The sequence below is a fragment of the Stomoxys calcitrans genome, chromosome 1 (assembly GCF_963082655.1).
Source record: "Stomoxys calcitrans chromosome 1, idStoCalc2.1, whole genome shotgun sequence".
Classification (NCBI taxonomy): Eukaryota; Metazoa; Arthropoda; class Insecta; order Diptera; family Muscidae; genus Stomoxys; species Stomoxys calcitrans.
The window spans coordinates 115,502,038-115,523,073 of record NC_081552.1 but is presented as its reverse complement, the minus strand read 5'-3'; the positions used below and the strand labels follow the sequence as shown (position 1 = coordinate 115,523,073).

At 38.9% G+C, this 21,036-nt stretch overlaps 1 protein-coding gene across 10 annotated transcripts in view; it reads left to right on the top strand.

The window, feature by feature from the left end:
* Positions 1-21,036, top strand: part of LOC106086294 (glutamate-gated chloride channel) — a 383,785-nt gene that overhangs the window by 261,704 nt on the left and 101,045 nt on the right. For 9 of the 10 annotated variants that reach the window (XM_059360211.1, XM_059360210.1, XM_059360204.1 and 6 more), the window contains one exon: positions 2,524-3,180. The exons of the other annotated variant lie outside the window; for it this stretch is intronic. In XM_059360211.1, the coding sequence (XP_059216194.1) occupies positions 2,524-3,180 (657 nt within the window). The remainder of the gene's footprint in view (positions 1-2,523; positions 3,181-21,036) is intronic. 10 annotated transcript variants of the gene reach the window in all.

Below are 21,036 nucleotides of genomic sequence, written 5' to 3'. Positions count from 1 at the left end.
CAAAAGCAACGCATTTTGTGGCACCGATATGCATACTCTTTAATAAATATATTTACAGCCAAATACGCTAAATTTAGCAGTGTTCAATTTAGCGGCCTCTCAGGGCTGGCCTCTCGGAAAATCTGACGTATATGACATATATTTCCAACGTATTATACATACTTGCGTCGAAAACGTCCTAAACCTAGCAAAAAAAAACTATTTTGGCAGAGTTAACAAATTATAACAGAATCATACAACTATTTTAAAATTTCGCGAATATTTGACTATGCCTACCCTGGTGCATGGGTTGGAAGGTACGTCATAACATAAAAAGTTTGAGTTCGAGTCCTGCTGAGAACATCATAAGCTTTTACAGATGTTGTTCCCCTCACTAATGATGGTGGCATATGAATACATAAAGGCTTCGCAAGGAGAAGCGCTGGCTATTAAAAAATTTAAAACGAATCTTTTTATCATACAATTTTGAAATATTTACGAGTAGAAAGGCGCTAAAGCAATAACAACCAATCAAAAACAATTATATGATGTCAAAACTAAACAGTGCTTTTTCGTGGTTTATGACGTTTACCACCTTAAATACGTTTTACAAAGTATAGGGTCTTTCAGTAAGAGCGCTACAAAAGTTTTTTTTTAATAAAACAAAAACGGTTGAATGCATCAATGAAATTCTTTATTTCTGTGAAAGTACGTATGATGCCGTTATTTATGGAACTCGATTTCTTTTGCTTGGCCCCCACGGGCACGCTTGCAGAAGTCGAGACGCTGAACCCAAGTTTGACAAATTTTTAGCATAAATACGGACGATATAGTTGCAATTTCACGTTCGATATTTGTACGAAGTTCATCAATCGTCGCAGATTTGTTGGCATAGACCAACTTGACGTAGGCCCACAGGAAATAGCCTAACGGCATCAAATCGCACGGCCGAGGCGGCCAATCGACTGGAGCATTTCGTGACATAACACGTTCTCCAAACTTGGTTTCCAATAAATTGATTGTGACATACGCGAATCCCATTCACAGTAATGTACCGGCGTTGATCATCACAGAAGAAGTATGGCCCAATCACGCCGCCAGCCTTTAAACCGCTCTAGACCGTAATTTTTTCGGGATGCAATGATGACTCATGGCATATGTGTGGATTGCTGTCTATCCAACAATGCATATTTTTCTTATTGACGAAAGCCATTCAGCCAGAAATGATCCTCATCGTAGTGTTCTTAACGTTGAGTATACTGACCCCGAATTTCTGTAGTAATGTTTAATATTTTCAAATATGGTGTCACTTGCTGTCCTATTATCCTATCCTATCCTTTTGTAGCGTCCCTGTTTAAAAACCCTATATATGACGTTTTCGACGATTAAAACTCTTTGACTGTCAAAAACCTAAAAATCGTCATTTGGACCATCTCTGCTGTTTAATTAAAATAAAATTTATGTTTGGAAATTCACATTTCAACGGTACCAACTCGGACCTTTCATTTCTTGTTGAAAAGGGAGTTATATTTAAATATTTTTAATCTGAAGTCCTTCACGTGTTCAATATCCTCTTGCCGGAGGCTACAAACAGCGGTTTCAGTGTAATGTGTCCCTCAAGATACTCAAACTATATTTCTTTGAGCTCTATGTTGTACATATCGGCTTACATGTCTACTTGGAATTGGAATATGGTGGACACTGAAGTACTCGTTTTACGCAGATTGTTTCAGGAGCTACCAAGAGATGGGTTTGCTTTGAAACTCATTAGTTAGTCCAAAGAGGGATCTGTTAAAGAATACCACTCTTCCTTTGATCTCAAAACTGATGTGATTTGTATGTACAGTCCGTGACTTAAGGTTGTAGTTGTAAGCATTCAGTGTTCTCATGGTTTCATCTTAAAGCGTTTGCTTAGGTAAAGTTGAATCTTTTGACGTTGACTCCAGTACCTCTTAGAATTATAGCCTAATTCCAAGTATGATCAATTGCAAGTCCAAATTGTATCTTTCTAACTACATCAAATATAATGCGATTTTTGTTCTGCACCAATAAAAGAAAGTTTGTTTTTAATGAGCATAAAATTGTTAAAAAAAAAAACTTAAGAATTTTACCCAGTTTTTGCATTTCTTTAAACAATTCATGCGGAAATTAAATAAGACAGTTGATGTACGCCCACGTTTGAAAAGCAGCAATAAAACAACTCTTCTCGGAATAATTATTGTCTATAAACATGGATAACTTGCGAAACAGATTTTATTCGAAGCTTTAAACATCTGTTAATCTCCAACATATCAAATACAATATTAACCACAATCATTAAACCCTAACCAGTTGAATACTCATTGATCCTTATTAACTCCAGCCCAAACTTACTTTTGTAAAAATAGCAATAATAGAAAAGCAGTCGCCCTCGTTGCTAACATTACTTGGCTCTCACGATGCCGTGACCATTTTTTAGTCATTCATGAGCACCGTTATTGTTAAACCTTTTCTAGACATATTTCTTTATGTTCGAGGTACCAAATAAACTTTCCTCAAATGCAGGAAATAGTCGAGCGGGAATTCAACGCCGCCATGTCGTCAGAAAAAGCAGCAGCAGGAATATCCAGCGCTGGAACTAGCATGGTTACAACCCCAAGACCGGGATCGCCGCAGACGGAGGCAATGCCTCATCTGAGTCTTCAAAGACAACAATCGAGTGGTATAATAGCTTCAGCCGTTCAAAACCTAAGAGCACGATCCGTCAAGCGTCGAAATGTAAAAGAAAGAGAATATAAGGATCCGGGATGCCCCCTCGAGCAAGGTAATGGTGTTTACGAACACATATATGCGGAACCAGGGGGAGTGACAACCTTTGCAGCGGTCCCAAGCGTTAAAACCACCACCGTTACCATTGAAACGGATATTGATGAGGTGGTCGAACCACCAAAATTAAAACGCTCATACTCCATGTCTACCAATACCCCACCATTGGTTTGTCGAGGAGCGGAAGTTAAAGATGGCGGACTCCCTCAAACCGCAAAGACATTTGAGGTAGGACAGGACATTAAAGCTGCGCAGACGGCAACTCAAGTAGAAGCTGCTCAAATGGCAATGCCCATTAAGCCCCCCCGCAGGAAATCTTCGCGATCTACATCACCGATCAATCGCATGGATGAGGAAAAACGGGGACAAATAGAAAGGCCTCCTGCTGGCGTCATTGTAAGTGTATAACAAATTTTTTTGATGAATGTTACTGTTTTGCCAAGCCTGAAATGATTGACAGGCTGCTATTGTCCTTACTTTACTAACATTTCGCTCTTGCCGTTGTTTACGTTCCCTTGTTTCGTTCATGACTTCGTTGATTATCTTTAACACTCTCGGGAAATTGATGATGATTCCTGTTCGTTTAATTGTTTACCAAATACTAACTTGCAAACTCACCAAACTACCATTCTACAGCCAACCAAACAACAGATTAAACCACTCACAACTCATTTCCGGTATTTTGAGATATTTTCATTTCCGGCCTATGAAGTTGCAACTTAAACAAAAGCACAAACTCCCAATAAGAGACCTGAACCTCCACTCACACGTAAGAATTCTGTGAACTCTGAAAAATTGCGAATGTATAGCCACATTAAGCAAAGAAAAGGGAACATTGGTCATTTGTCAACCACACAGAGAACAAATTGCGAATGTTATTTCTTTAAAAGGCCCCTTTTACTAAGCACAGAAAATTTACTTTCACAATCAGGATCATTTACAAAAGAAAAGTCTTTAAAATGTTAACGGAGCCCCATAAAGATGACTTGTTGGGAAAGTACCATGACAAGAAAAGTCACTTGATATTTGTCACCAAGGCCACGCCGCCAACGTTGAAGTGAGTAAGTATTGCTGCTGAAACATTATCTCATTCCTTATACGTTTTATGTGCGAAAGAACATCATCCAAAGTGAACCAATTATTTTAAATACCTAATGTAAACTGGACAACATACCGAGGATCTTAAATTATTTAAACGAAAAAATCAAACATTAATCGAAATGATGCGCCTGAACTAGCATTAAAAAATAAAAAGGTCCTACACCTTGAAAATTATTAGAGATTCTGAATTTTCAATGTTCGTAGATCAGAAAAATCCACATTGAACATTCCGTTTTTGAAAACTAACACTAAAATTGAAAAAAATTTAAAAAATAATATAAGATAATAATTTAAGGATAGAGACATTAAAATGATTTTTTCTGCGCTTTGCAGATAAAAGTGTCGTTTGAAATCAAAAAACAAGTAAAAGCGTGCTAAGTTCGGCCGGGCCGAATCTTATATACCCTCCACCATGGATCGCATTTGTCGAGTTATTTTCCCGGCATATCTTCTTAGGCAAAAAAGGATAAAAGAAAAGATTTGCTCTGCTATTAGAGTGATATTAAGATATGGTCCGGTTTGGACCACAACTAAATTATATGTTGGAGACCTGTGTAAAATGTCAGCCAATTCGAATAAGAATTGCACCCTTTGGGGGCTCAAGAAGTAAAATAGAGAGATCGATTTATATGGGAGCTGTATCGGGCTATAGACCAATTCAGACCATAATAAACACGTATGTTGATGGTCAAAAGAGGATCCGTAGTACAAAATTTCAGCCAAATGGGATAATAATTGCGACCACTAGAGGCTCAAGAAGTCAAGATCCCAGATCGGTTTATATGGCAGCTATATCAGGTTATAAACCGATTTGAACCTTATTTGACGCAGTTGTTGAAAAACATAATAAAATACGTCCTGCAAAATTTCAGCCAAATCGGATAGGAATTGCACCCTCTAGAAGCTCAAGAAGTCATGTCCCCAGATCTGTTTATATTTGAACCATACATGGCACAGTTGTTGGATATCATAACAAAATACTTCGTGTAAAAATTCATTCAAATCGGATAAGAAATGCGCCCTCTAGAGACTCAAGAAGTCAAGACCCAAGATCGGTTTATATGGCAGCTATATCAAAACATGGACCGATATGGCCCATTTACAATACCAACCGACCTACACTAATAAGAAGTATTTATGCAAAATTTCAAGCGGCTAGCTTTACTCCTTCGGAAATTAGCGTACTTTCGACAGACAGACGGACGGACGGACATACGGACAGACGGACGGACATGGCTAGATCGACATAAAATGTCGCGACGATCAAGAATATATATACTTTATGGGGTCTCAGACAAATATTTCAAGTAGTTACAAACAGAATGACGAAATTAGTATACCCCCCATCTTATGGTGGAGGGTATAAAAATAAAAAGGTCCTACACCTTGAAAATTATTAGAGATTCTGAATTTTCAATGTTCGTATATCAGAAAAATCCACATTGAACATTCCGTTTTTGAAAACTAACTTAAATTGAAAAAAATTTAAAAAATAATATAAGATAATAATTTAAGGATAGAGATATCAAAATGATTTTTTCTGCGCTTTGCAGATAAGTGTCGTTTGAAATCAAAAAATAAATACTGAACGATTTTTTTTTACAAAAGTACCCAAACTACTTGGGTGCCCTGATACCATAGATAGTACTACATCCGACATTGGACGTCGTACAGTGGTATTGGAAAAAATTTAGTGGAAGTAATTCTGTAATTTTTTAACAGATAAAGATACATCCACGAAATTTTATATGGTTATATCTGAAGTGCTAACCAACATTTCCTAGAGGGCCGTGGGGTGGGACTTGGTCACCTCGTACCAAAAAAAAAATTTCAATTTAGCTCATTACACTTTAAATAGGACTGAAAGTAGATGCGTTTAAAATGCATTTTTTATAATTTTTGTTTGCCTCTAGTAAAAGATATGTGGATAACAATAGTGGGATCATTTTTTTCCGAAAAGACAGACAAACCCCCACGAGTTCTCAAAATACAAAGTCCAATGCCCAAATGTTTGGTGTGAACATAGGGCATCACCAAGCTCTGTCCATCTAGCTCTATCGTTGGCCAAAGCATTGGCTTGAGTCCCCTCCTTCGCCGTCCTTATAGATTCTAGGCTAGGACATTTCTCGCTGTATCATCTCGCATGTACAACGTAGTCGATGTCTCCAAACAAGTCGTTTATATCCCAGAGAATGCCATAGGGTACTGCAACCTTTGTCGCCTGTAGGACGAAATCTAGTAAAATTAACAAGTAAAAATGCGTTAAGTTCGGCAGGGCCGAACTTTGGATACTCACCACCTCGAGTATATATGTAAAATATCTTTCATCGAAATCCAGTGCAAATTGCATACCTTATGTCCCATAGCAGTTATGTCGAAATATGATCCGATTTGGACCAAATACTAATAAGTACAAGTCATTGTTCAACTATGTATTGGGTTGCCCAAAAAGTAATTGCGGATTTTTCATATAGTCGGCGTTGACAAATTTTTTCACAGATTAAAGTTCATTCTAAGTCTTATTATAAATGCATTTTCTTTCTTTTAAAAAATCCTCAATTACTTCTTGGGCAACCCAATATAACAAAATATTGGTCTTTTTAGTAGCTATATCTAAAAATAAACCGACCTGAACCAAATACAACATGGATGTCGAAAAGCCTTACATAAGTCAATGTGTCAAATTTCAGTTAAATCGGATTATAAATGCGTCTTTTTTTAAGACAAAACTTTAAATCGAGATATCGGTCTATATGGCAGCTTTATCCAAATTTTGATCGATATGAGTGAAATAGAAGAAGGATGTCGAAGGGCCCAACACAACTCACTCTCCCAAATTTCAGCGAAATCAGATAATAAATGTGGCTTTTATGGGCCTAAGACCCTAAATCGGCGGATCGGTCTATATGGGAGCTATATCAAGATATAGTCGGATGTAGCCCATCTTCGAACTTAACCTGCCTATGTACAAAAAAAGAATCTGTGCAAAATTTCAGCTCAATATCTCTATTTTTAAAGACTGTAGCGTGATTTCAACAGACAGACGGAAAGACGGACGGACATGTCTAGATCGTCTTAGATTTTTACGCTGATCAAGAATAGAAATCTTGACCGATCTGTGTCATAATGCAGAACTATGTCAAGGGGTTTAACCTAACACAATGTTCCAAATTTCGGCGACATCGGACAATAAATGCGCCTTTTATGGGCCTAAGACCCTAAATCGGAGGATCGGTCTATATGACAGCTATATCCCAATCTGGACCGATCTGAGCCAAATTGACGAAGGATGTCGAAGGGCCAAATATAACTCACTGTCCCAAATTTCGGCAACATCGGATAATAAATGCGCCTTTTATGGGCAAAAAACCTTAAATCGAGAGATCGGTCTATATTGCAGCTATATCCAAATCTTGACCGATCTGGGCCAAATTGACGAAGGATGTCGAGGAGCCTAACGTAACTCACTTTCCCAAATTTCAGCAAAATCGGATAATAAATGTGGCTTTTATGGGCCTAAGACCCTAAATCGGAGGATCGGTCTATATGGCAGCTATATCCAAATCTGGACCGATCTGGGCCAAATTTAAGAAGGATGTCGAAGGGCCTAACGCAACTCACTGTCCCAAATTTCAGCAAAATCCGATAATAAATGTGGCTTTTATGTGCCAAAGACCCTAAATCGGCGGATCGGTCTATATGGGGGCTATATCAAGGTATAATCCGATATAGCTCATATTCGAACTTAACCTGCTGATGGACAAAAAAGAATTTGTGCAAAATTTCAGCTCAATATCTCTATTTTTGAAGACTGTAGCGTGATTTCAACACACAGATTGTCTTAGATTTTTACGCTGATCAAGAATATATATACTTTATAGGGTCGGAAATGGATATTTCGATGTGTTGCAAATGGAATGACAAAATGAATATACCCCCATCCGGCGGTGGTGGGTATAAAAATAGCGTCGGCGACAAGATGCTCCCTTGCTACACTCCTTTATTGATCTCGAAAGGACGGCTCTCTTTTCCATTGAAACGGACTGAGATTTATGCAATCGTATACAGCTCCCTAATTAGCGTCACGATCTTTTCGGGGATGCTTTTATTCCACAGCGTCCTCCAATTTGGTAAAGACTCCTTTGCAATTTCGAGCAGGTTGATCTCTCTAAACTCTTAAATTAAAATTGTTTTCGAATAAGTTATCAATTAAATTGTACTGTTATTAAAATAAGCTTGCAACCTGTGGAAACGTATTAACGAGCTCTTGAATGGTTTCTTTGCCAAAATCAATCTATGAATATTTTCCCACATATAAGACCTATAAGCATAAACGCAGAAAGCCCTGTGGAGGTTGGGCTAAGCCTAAGGCAATTGAAATTAGTTGAAGACAGTGTTTTGGTGCGGTAATCTTTTTTCGCTTCCCCAAAAAAATTGTTCTCCCTTTCGAATCCATATCCGTCTGTTAAGGAGTTATTTGGTAGCATTCTTCAAATGAAACCGAAAGATATTCTAGAGGATATTCTTTTGTATATATATCTTCAAACACTGTTTGCCTCCAGAAGATGTACACCTCCTATTATCCACTTCGTCTGCTCATCATAAATAGGTGGGGTAAATACCCAAAAGATATAAACGCGTTAAAATTTTACCAATAGCTGAATATATATGATTTTGCAGATATCACTATGGATCGAAATCTAATAATTCGCATAAACCTTACATAACTGCGAATTGGATAATCTAAGACGATCTAGACATGTCCGTCCGTCTGTCCGTCTTTCCGTCTGTCTGTTGAAATCACGCTACAGTCTTTAAAAATAGAGATATTGAGCTGAAATTTTGCACAGATTCTTTTTTTGTACATAAGCAGGTTAAGTTCGAAGATGGGCTATATCGGACTATATCTTGATATAGCTCTCATATAGACCGATCCGCCGATTTAGGGTCTTAGGCCCATAAAAGCCACATTTATTATCCGATTTTGTTGAAATTTGGGGCAGTGAATTGTATAAGGCCCATCGACATCCTTCGTTAATTTGGCCCAGATCGGTTCAGATTTGGATATAGCTGCCATATAGATCGATCCTCCGATTTATGGTGCAAGGCCCATAAAAGCCACATTCATTATCCGATTTTGCTGAAATTTGGGACAGTGAGTTGTATTAGGCCCTTTGACATATTTCTTCAATTTGGCTCAGATCAGTTCAGATTTGGATATAGCTGTCATATAGACCGATTTCTTGATTTATGGTTTTGGGCCCATAAAATGCTCATTTATTGTCCGATGTCGCCGAAATTTGGAACAGTGAGTTAAGTTAAGTCCCTTGACATACTTCTGCAATATCGCACAGATCGGACCAGAGTTGGATACAGCTTCCATATAGACCGATATCTAGGTTTTAGGTTTTGGGGCCATAAAAGACGCATTTATTGTCCGATGTCGCTGACAGTGAGTTTGGTTAGGCTCTTCGACGTCCTTCTTAAATTTTTTCCCAGATCGGTCCAGATTTGTAGCTGCCATATAGACCGATCTCTGGATTTAAGGTTTAGGGCCTATTAAAGAGGCATTTATTGTCCGATTTCGCCGAAATTTGGGACAGTGCTTTGTGTTAGGTTCTTCGACATGTTTATGCAACTTAGCCCAAATCGGTCCAGATTTGGATATAGCTGCCATGTAGACCAATATCTCGATTTAAAGTCTTGGCCCCATAAAAGGCGCATTTATAATCCGATTTCACTGAAATTTGACACAGTGACTTATGTTCGGCTTTTCGACATCCATGTCGTATATAAATAGTTCAGATCGGTATGAGGTATATGAGAATAAGGTATGAAATTTTCACCGAATTTTGATGAAAGGTGGTTTACATATATACCCGAGGTGGTGGGTATCCAAAGTTCGGCCCGGCCGAACTTAACGCCTTTTTACTTGTTATGAGAATTTTTTTAATATGTCATGGAGATATCGAGATGTTTGTTTCACAATCATTTTATGTATGAATAGTGGAGAATCCACAAGATCGAAGCTACACCGAAAAAATAGTTGGCCCACAAATTAAGGGTTTTCCTTATTCGTAGGATTTTAGCAATGAAAACGAGCAAAAGAACCACATAAATGAGCTCGTAGTCCTATGTGTCCCGTTATGATACCAATAGCTATACTGACCGCCTTCTTGCTTCCTTTCAGTAATAGCCTCTTCTTTTCACGATCTGGATCCCCCCATAGGATTTTCGCCGTCCTACCGACCGTTTCGCTGTTCCACATTGTTGCATGCGCATTCGTCGCCCACTTCCTTAACTCGGTCTGCGTCGACCCGAAAGGCTTCGGGTTAACCAAGTTTATTGACGGCAGTCCTCTGGCCTTCACCGTCAAATCGTCTGCCCTTTCATTTCCCCTTACTCCGTTATGGCCCGGCTGCGAATTTTGCCATCCTCAGAGAAGGCGTTAATCTCCTTCTTACACTGCAAGACTGTTCGTGACCTTACCGTCCTGGTTGTTATTGCCTTATGGCAATTTTACTGTCGCATTCCGTGGTCGCCCGAGTCTCCGCCTGCAGGACCGTATTATGGTCAGGCAGTCTAATACAGATCTCAGTCCCTGGGTTCTCAATGTAAACCCCAGGCCCATTCTGTCATCTAGCTTTGATCCATCCGTGTAACATGATCTTCCAGATGGCAATACTAGGGTTCCGTCAATCCAAGACTGTGCCTCTGGCAGCAGTGGCTAGCACTCGACTTCAAGGTTCATCTCAGGTATCCGATCGGAAACCTCTTCCCCTCCCTCCTGGTTACTTATCGTCGCCTAGATGTCACCGCGATGGTATGAGCTGCTCCCATCCTCAATCCATTCTCCCATCGCCTTAAGTCCCATAGCCGCAGTGGCTGCCTCACACTTACAGAGCTACTCAGAAATAACTGAATGTGATCATTATATATAAGGATTTGGCTATGGACTATCTGGGTTGGAAGATGGTTTGCGTAGAGCGAACAAAGGAGCGGACCAATTATTGAGCCTTGTTGAACTCCTTTGGGCACTAGAATTGACTTTGATATGGGCACTAGAATTGACCGATTACTAAGATATAATTTAACCGGTTTTATATAAGTATCACTGAAATTAAAAATCTTCTGATCTTCATATATATGTTATTATGATCAACCGAGTCAAAAGCCTTTGACTTCCAACACAATTGCCAAAAAATTGGCTCGAGTAGATCTGATATATATAACCTGATATAGCTCCCATACAAAACGATTTTCCCTTTGCACTAGTTGAGCCCATAGAGGACGCAATTCTTATCCGATGTGGCTGAAATAACTTCTTCTATGGTTTCTAGCATCCGAACCAAGTATGGCCCGCATAGATCCATAACCTGACATAGTTCCAATAGCTTAACAATTCTTTTACTTTATCCTGGTGGTTGTATAAAAGACTCGGCCCGACCGAACTCAGCACGCATTTACAAAATTTATCCTGGAGAAAAAGGAGTCAGTCTATGAACTCTTGATACCGTTGGTATTTTACTGTCCATCATCAACGTGGATCCAAACAAGTTCATTAAGACACTCTTACGCACGCGAAAAATCGTTAAACAGTCGTCACTGGAAAGTGTTAACAATTTAACTCATTAACGCATGAACCTCGATTCCCTTATCCGATTTTGATGAGATTTTGTATTATCATTATTTAGATCATTTATATTGACGCAGTAATTTTTTTTTTAATTTTTGTTTTTTTTTTTTATTTGGAATTTTTGGAAAATAAACAAGTAAAAGCGTGGTAACTTCGGCTGAGTCTAATCATATATACCCTCCACCATGGATCGCATTTGTCAAGTTCTTTGCCCGATATCTCTTTATAGGCAAACAAAGAATAATGGATAAGAATTGCTATGCTATAGGAGCTATATCAATTTATAATCCGATTGCGGCCATACTTATTTTGGCTATTGGAGACCAAAGTGAAAGCGGCTGAAGAAGTCAAGATCCGAGATCGGCTTATATGGGAGCTAGATCAGATTATAAACCCATTTGGACCATATTTGCACCGTTGTTGGAAGTCGTATCAAAACAAAACATTCAAAATTTCATCCAAATCGGATAACAGTTGCGTACTCCAGAGGCTCAAGAAGTCAAGATCCCAGATCGGTTTATATGACAGTTATATCAGGTTACCTCATGCAAAATACCTCATGCAAAATTTGAGCCAAATCGGATAAGAATTGCGCTCTCCAGTGGCTCAAGAAGTCAAGATCCACGGTCGGTTTATATGGCAGCCAGGGACATCGTCAGGAGAAGAGGGCCCTCGAGCCCGAGCCCCACAAAATGATTTTGTCTAAAGAAAAAAATTAAATTAAATTTATTCTAAACAAAAAATTTCAGTAAAATTTATTAAAATGATAAAATTTCCCATTTATGATATTCTACAAAATAAGTTTTCTTAGGGACAAAATTGTAATGAAATTCTTAGTAAAAACTACATTTTAATGAAATTTTTCAACGAAAATTCTAGTAGAACTTTGTTAGTTCTGTTGCTTTGACCGTAGATATGATAAGGATAAGAATTACTCCCTCTTGAACATTAAGAGGGCGTAGTTCTTATCCGATTGGTTGTAACTTTACACAATGGCATCTACTATGGTCAAGCCAAGTATGGCTCGATGATAGAAACCATTCCAATTCTGTCTTGCAGGCGTTGATTCGGACAATCACGGAATGCGTGAGGTGGTGTAGTGCTAACGCGAGGACGTCGAGTGTGACCATCTTTATTGACAGGACGGTAAGGCCACGAACAGTCTTGCAGTGTAAGAAGGAGATTTACTTTTTTTGCTAAGCAGGTTAAGTTGAAGAGGGGCTATATTGGACTATATCTTGATATAGCTGCCATATAGACCGATCCTCCGATTTAGGGTCTTAGGCCCATATAAACCCAGTTTATTATCCGATTTTGCTGAAATTTGGGACAGTGAATTGTGTAAGGCCCTTCGACATCCTTCGTCAATCTGGCCCAGATCGGTCCAGATTTGGATATAGCTGCCATATAGACCGATCCTCCGATTTAGGGTCTCAGGCCCATAAAAGCCACATTTATTATCCGATTTTTGCGGAAAATTGGGACAGTGAGTTGTGTTAGGCCCTTCGACATCTTTCTTCAATTTGGCCCAGATCAGATCAGATTTGTATATAGCTGTCATATTGACCGATCCCTCGATTTAAGGTTTTGGACCCATAAAAGGCGTATTTATTGTCCGATGTTGCCGAAATTTGGGACAGAGAGTTAAGTTAAGCCCCTTGACATACTTGTCTTGCTATGTCTGACTATATCTTGATATAGCCCCCATATAGACCGATCCGCCGACGGGAACAGAGAGTTAAGTTAAGCCCCTCCATATATTTCTGCAATTTGGTCTAGATCTAGATCTAGATTTGCATATAGCTGCCATATAGACCGATATCTCTATTTAAAGTCTTGTCCCCAAAAAAGGCGCATTTATAATCCGATTTCACTGAAATTTGACAGAATTACTTATTTTGGGCTTTTCGACATCCATGTTGTATATGGTTCAGGTCGGTTTGTTTTTAGATATAGCTACTAAAAAGACCTATATTTTGTTATACTCAATTGAACAGTGACTTGTACTTATTAGTATTTGGTCCAAATCGGAACATATTTCGTTATAACTGCTATGGGACATAAGGTATGCAATTTTCACTGGATTTTGATGAAAGATAACCACATATATACCCGAGGTGGTGGGTATCCAAAGTTCGGCCCGGCCGAACTTAACACCTTTTTACTTGTTAGTTTTTAGAGCACACAACAAACCGATTGCTGGCTTAGGTGTATGTCCATAGTGGCATCGAGCGCACCCTCTTTTCAACATAATCTAACCTAACCTGGTCAAAAAAAGTGTTTTCATTGATTAGTCTTTATTGAAAAAACTTTCTAAAATACCTTAATTTTTGTTTTTCGCTTGATTTAAGCGGTTTGCGGATCTGCACCTGAAATGTCCTGACTCTTTATAGAGAAGGTACCGTATACGCACTGTCCGATGTATTGAAGAAGTGCAAGGCAGATATTACAGCCTTACAGGAAGTACGTTGGAGTGGCGTCACAACAACACCAAATGGTGACGAACTATACTATAGCTACCATAATTCGAGGCATGAATTTGACTGTGGATTTGTGGTTAGTCGGAGGCTGAAACACCTTGTCCAAATTTTGCTCCGATGGAAGATAGGCTAGCCACAATCCGCATAATAGCCAAATTCTTCAACATCAGCCTTATTTGTGTCCATGCCCCGACGGAAGACTTGGACGTAGACCAATGATATTTTTTATAAGCGCCTAGAGAGAGAATACGACCGCTCCCCCGCCCATGATATTAAAACTGTTCGGGGAGATTTTAATGCAAAGATAGGGAAGGAAAATATCTTTGGTCTAACAGTCGGAAAGATTAGCCTACACGAAGAAACTTCCCATAATATTTAGATTGAGGCTAATATATTTTGCCCCGGCAAAGAACATGGTAGTTAGCAGCACCAGATTTCAGCATTGAAAGATTCACACGACCACATGGTTATCACCCGATCAAAACACAAGAAACCAAATTGAACATGTTGTAATAGATGGAAGGCATTCATCCAGCGTGTTAGATGTACGATCGATTCGAGGAGCGAACATTGATTCGGAACATTACCTTGTTGCAGCAAAGGTTCGCACCCGTCTCAGCATGGCGAGAATAGTACGATCTGATACTGCACGGAAGCTGGACATTGAAAAGTTCTAAACACAACAGATGGCAACGGCATACTCCACTCGACTGACCCAACTGCTTGTTGAAAGCGCTCCTTGTCCCGATGATATAACGGGACAGTGACAAACCATTGCCTACTCAATGAAAAATGCCCCGAAATCCGTACCCAAGAAACCCATGGTACTACCAAGAGTATCGAGATATTACTGAAGCACTCCTTGTCCCGATGATATAACGGCGCAGTGGCAAACCATTGCCCACTGAATGGAAAATGCCGCGAAATCCGGACTTGGGTAGTGGGGGCCTCCCTCAAGAAACCCATGGTACTACCAAGAGTGTCGAGATGCTACTGAAACACAGAATGCGGCATACAGAGCAACCCTACACTCAGTAGCAACGCACCAGGTGAAGGAGTGGTATCAGGAGAAACGGAGAGGGGAGAAATGCCTATTTCGCAGAAAGGAAAAGAAAATAGAAAGACGTGAGTTTGAGCGAATTGCAATGTACGAGAGTCAGAATGAAGTCCGGAAACTCTACCAAGGAATTACACATCAAACTGATGGCTTTGGTGCAGGCACACCCTCCCGCAGAGACAAAAAAGGGAATCTGGTATCTGACACACGTAGCATGCTGAGGATATGGAAAGAACATTTTCCCAACTGCTAGTGTCCTAAGATGGCGGCGAAGAGGATACCACAGAACCAATCTCTGATGATGCTAAAGAATGTTTACCTTCTAGTCAGAATGAGGTCTAAGTAGCAGTGACCCGACTGAACCATTTAAGGCCAAAGACAACACGTTGACAAAGCGTATGTAACAGCTCGTCTGCGCAATCTGGCTAGATGAATACATACCCGATGATTGAAACCTCAGCATACTACGTCCCGTACATAAGAAAGGAGACAAGACGGAATATACCAACTACAGAGGAAAAAGTTTCCTCCCCATACAAAATATTGTGTGAAAGATTAAAAACTTAAATCAATCAAACAATTCGGCCCAATTAATGTGGCTTTAGACCTGGTAAATCCACCATAGACCAGATATTCACACTGCGTTAAATCTTGGAAAAGACCCGAGAAGGACAAATCAACACCTATCATCTCTATGAATCTCCCAAAACGCCCCAAAACGTAAGCAGTTTAGAAACAAGGCCACCTCTCGACAGACAAAAATTGCACTGTACAAGACGCTGATACTACCTGTGTTGTTTTGCGGTTCTGCGGCATGCGTACTTGTGAAAGCAGACGCTTGGAGTGCTTGAGAGAAAGATTCTTCGTAAAATATATGGACTAGTTTGTGTTAATGGAGAATATAGGCGTCGTATGAACCACGAGCTGTATAACGACGATAGCATAGTTACACGTTTCAAAAACGGTTTCCAGAAATCTCGCCCCTCAGAATTTTGAGAACATTTTTTGTTTAATTTTTGGAGCCTTAAAAACATCCAAGTCAATTTTCATTTCTTTAGGACACCTTTTCTTGAGTGTTTTTCTGCACATTCGGCGTTAATGGGTTAAGTCGAGTTTATTTGTTCACCACCATGTGAATACAACAATTCGCGGTTAAATGACTTAACGTCGAAATCAATCTTTTTTATACATATTTATATTTTAAAAACTTCTTTCTGTCAAGCCCCTATAGCATTGCAAGCTCATCTAAGAAACATGATGGTCATTGGGTATTTAAAGGAGCCAACAGTATTTAAGCAAGAGCCGGTGACATTATCCGCTCGATATCGCTCATGGTCCGCGACTGCAGTTACAGCTGCCCGTGTGAACGTTTCTCTATCCGCAACCTGTGGATGCGCCCAATAGCTCCCATCGAGAACGAGTAAAATTGTTCGAAAATTTTTGTTTTGGTATTACCGTTAACGAATAAATTCTATCGACATTCGAAATTTACGCATTCGTTAACGAGTGCATAGTCGAGCATCAGCTGTACGAAATCCACTCGTGAGTACAGAAGCAATCGAATAGAATTGTTACTTGATAAAAAAATAAAATAAAAGTTAAAATTTTAGTATTTGAGTGTAATTATAATACGAACAAGTAAGAGCGTGCTAAGTTCGACCGGGCCGAATCTTATATACCCTCCACCAAGGATCGCATTTGTCGAGTTCTACGCGCGGTATCTTTTTTTAGGAAAACAAAGAATATTGAATAAGAACTGTTATGCTGTTGGAGCTATATCAAGTTATAGTCCGATTCGGACCATAAATGAATGCTGAACATTGTAGAAGTCATTGTGTAATATTTCAGTTCATTCGGATAAGATTTGCGCCTTGTAAGGGCTCAAGAAGCTAAATCGGGAGATAGGTTTATATGGGAGCTGTATCAAGCTATTGATCGATTCAGACCATATTAGACACGAATGTTGAAGGTCAGAAAAGAAACCGTTGTACAAAATTTGTGCCAAATCGGATGAGAATTGCGTCCTCTAGAGGTTTAAGAAATCAAGATCTCAGATCGGTTTATATGGCAGCTATATCAGGTTATGTAACGATTTGCGCCATACTTAGCACAGTTATTGGAAGTCATAACAAAACACCTTATGCAAAATTTCAGTCAATCGGATGAGAATTGCGCGCTCCGTTGGCTCAAGAAGTCAAAATCCAAGATCGGTTTAAATGACAGCTATACCAGATTATAAACCGAGTTGAATCATACTTTAGACAGTTGTTGAAAGTGATACCAAAAGACTACGTGCAAAATTATAGTCAAATCGGATAAGAATTGCGCCGTCTAGAGGTTCAAGAAGTCAAGACCCATGATCGGTTTATATGGCAGCTATATCAAAACATGGAGCGATTTGAACCATACCAAGCACAGTTGTTGGAAGTGATCACAAAACAGCAATTGCAAATTTCAGTCAAACCGGACGAGAATTGCGTCCTATAGAGGCTCAAGAAGTCAAGACCCAAGATCGGTTTATATGGCAGCTATATCAAATTCCAACCGACCTACACAAATAAAAAGTATTTGTACCACATTTCAAGCGGCTAGCTTTACTCCTTTGAAAGTTCGCGTGCATTCAAAAGACAAACAGACGGACGGACATGGCTAGATCGACTTAAAATGACGATCAAGAATGTATATACTTTATGGGGTCTCAGACGCATATTTCGAAGTGTTACAATCAGAATGACGAAATTATTCTGATAGTGGTTAGTATAAAAAAGTAAATACCTACTTTTTCGTATTTAGGGCTAATTTATACAAAATAAATGAGCTACGAAAGGTTGAAATGACTCAATTAATGGTCATCCCAGTCTGACAAAAAATTGTAGCCAAGGGAAAATTCCCCAGTTAAATTACTATGAGTCAAGAACAAGTGATGCCATCTTGGGGAAATGTAAGAAACAGCCAATTGTAGATTGAATGGTACCGCGGTAGACATGAGCCCTTTGAAGATTAGCTCAAATCGAGTCACAGTAAATGCAATTTATTGTCGGAAAAAAACGTTGGTAGGTGTTTTGAAGCCGTGGGCAAGCAAAGATGATGGTCGTAGATCATGGACGTACCAACAAGACTCGGCACCGTCACATAAAGCACAAGTAACCCAAGAATGGCTAAAAAATCATGTTCCGCACTTCGTTTGGTTCACATAGTGGCTGTACAATTCCCCAGATGCCTATCGGACGGACTTTTCTATTTAGGCCACTTTTGAAATCACGTTAAAGACTAAACAAGTAAAAGCGTGCTAAGTTCGGCCGGGCCGAATCTTATATACCCTCCACCATGGATCGCATTTGTCGAGTTATTTTCCCGGCATCTCTTCTTATGCAAAAAAAAGGATATAAGAAAAGATTTGCTCTGCTATTAGAGCGAGACCTGGAGACCTGTGTAAAATGTCAGCCAATTCGAATAAGAATTGCGCTCTTTGTGAGCTCAAAAAGTAAAATATGGAGATCGATTTATATGGGAGCTGTATCGGGCTATGGACCGATTCAGACCATAATAAACACGTATGTTGATGGTCATGAAAGAATCCGTCGTACAAAATTTCAGGCAAATCTGATAATAATTGCGACCTCTAGAAGCTCAAGAAGTCAAGATCCCAGATCGGTTTATATGGCAGCTATATCAGGTTATGAACCGACTTGTACTTTATTGGACACAGTTGTTGAAAGTAACAATAAAAAAACGTCTTGCGAAATTTCAGCCTAATCGGATAGGAATTGCGCCCTCTAGAAGCTCAAGGAGTCAAGTCCCCAGATTTGTTTATATGACAGCTATATCAGGTTATGAACCGATTTGAACCATATTTGGCATAGTTGTTGGATATCATAACAATATACTACGTGCCAAAATTCATTCAAATTGGATAAGAATTGCACACTCTAGAGGCTCAAGAAGTCAAGACCCAAGATCGGTTTATATGACAGCTATATCAGGTTATGGACCGATTTGAACCATACTTGGCACAGTTATTGGATATCGTAACAAAACACGTCGTGCAAAATTTCATTCCAATCGGATAAGAATTGCGCACTCTAGAGGCTCAAGAAGTCAAGACCCAAGACCGGTTTATATGGCAGCTATATCAGGTTATGAACCGATTTGAACCATACAGTTGTTGGACATAATAACGAAACACGTCGTGCAAAATTTCATTCCAATCGGATAAGAATTGCGCTCTCTAGAGGCTCAAGAAATCAAGACCCAAGATCGGTTTATATGACAGCTATATCAGGTTATAAACCGATTTGAACCATACTTGGCACAGTTGTTGGATATCATAGCAAAACACGTCGTGCAAAATCTCAAATTTGAATCTCATTTGATACAAAAGCGGTTATTCGGCCCCAGAGCTCAAAGTTCCAGCCTGTGTGGTGCTCATACTTATCCCATGCCGGGCTTATTATAGTATTTACCACAACTTTAGTACAAGTCAAATGACTTAAGCCCAGAGTCGCTTTCTTAGTATAATTTTCCAGTATTATTGTGATCTAATTCCGTTCAGTACCATACGGATTGTTCCATATAAAGTAAAAGAAGGCGCAGAGGAGCGGGCCCGGGTCAGTATATATATATATATATATATATATATATATATATATATATATATATATATATATATATGTATATAAAAAAAAAATTTTTGTTTTCAGGGTGCTATATGAGAGCACAAAAGATTTCGCTTAAAACGCACCACCCATCTCCGAGATCTGGCGTTTTGGAAAATTAGGGTAAGGGGGAGGGTCCGCCCCCCCTTCACGGGATCATTTTGCACTATCTGTGAAAATTTCAAGAAAATCGGTTAAGCCGTTTCTGAGTCTATAAGTAACACACAAACATACAAACAAACAAACAAACCTACAAACAAACACAAATTAATTTATATATATATATATAGATATATTTGAAAGCTTTATCTAAAGTTGAACTGATTTTTGTGAAATTCACCAGCAATGTCAAAAGTCAAGAGGAAATTGTTGTCCGCCAAATTTCAATAGAATCGCTTAACAAATGACCACATTATTGCAATATTAGTCCTAATTGGACGAAGATAAATTTCAAAGGGCTTCGTCTCTACACCAAAAAAAAATCTATGTGTCAAATTTGAAGACGATCGGGTGAAAATTGCGAGCTGTAATATGTACACAAATTAAAATTAAATCGAATCGGAAAGTGATTCTGAGTCGATCGGTATGCTTATCAATGGGTCTATCTCTCTTCCTACTGGGTGTTACAAACAAATGCACCTGTACCACAGTGGTTTTGTACGGTTTGAAAAGGGAATATATGACCAGTGCTTCCCAAATGATGTCAGTATACAAAACAGCTTTTATAATATTAAAAAGTCTGGAAATATTAACCATCTTCGTAAACATTTTTATTTTAATCCTAAGCTTTTCAAATATTTATAATGATTTAATGTGCCATAAATGATTATGACACAAGATGTGTCATAAAGTAAACAACCCATAAAAAGCGGAAACGGAACCAACACTGTTGGGAGTGCTATCAGATAAAAATAAGTAACATAAGTAACAATATTATCGTCTACCAATAGATTTCCAGAAAATTTGGAAAAATCAAATGAAATTGAAGCAGTTTTCCTTTCACATCATTCTTACTTTATAGTATTTGCATTTGAGTAATCATGTTTTAGTTCTTTGTTTAACAACGTTGAAAAAAATGGCTTCCAAAGTCGACATCTCGAAGAGTTAAAGAGTTTTTCCATCCACTTAACCCAGCACAATGCCCCTCAACTTCATTTCACCTCGCCTCACCTTACTTTGCACCTGTGCCCTTGCATGCGCCACATTACGATGGAAGTTACGAAGTTAATTTTGTATTATATAGCATATATTGTAGCAACTTCACTTACATACATACTATAGAAGAAGCATAGCGTTAATATTTCCTTCAAAGTGAGTTTGTAT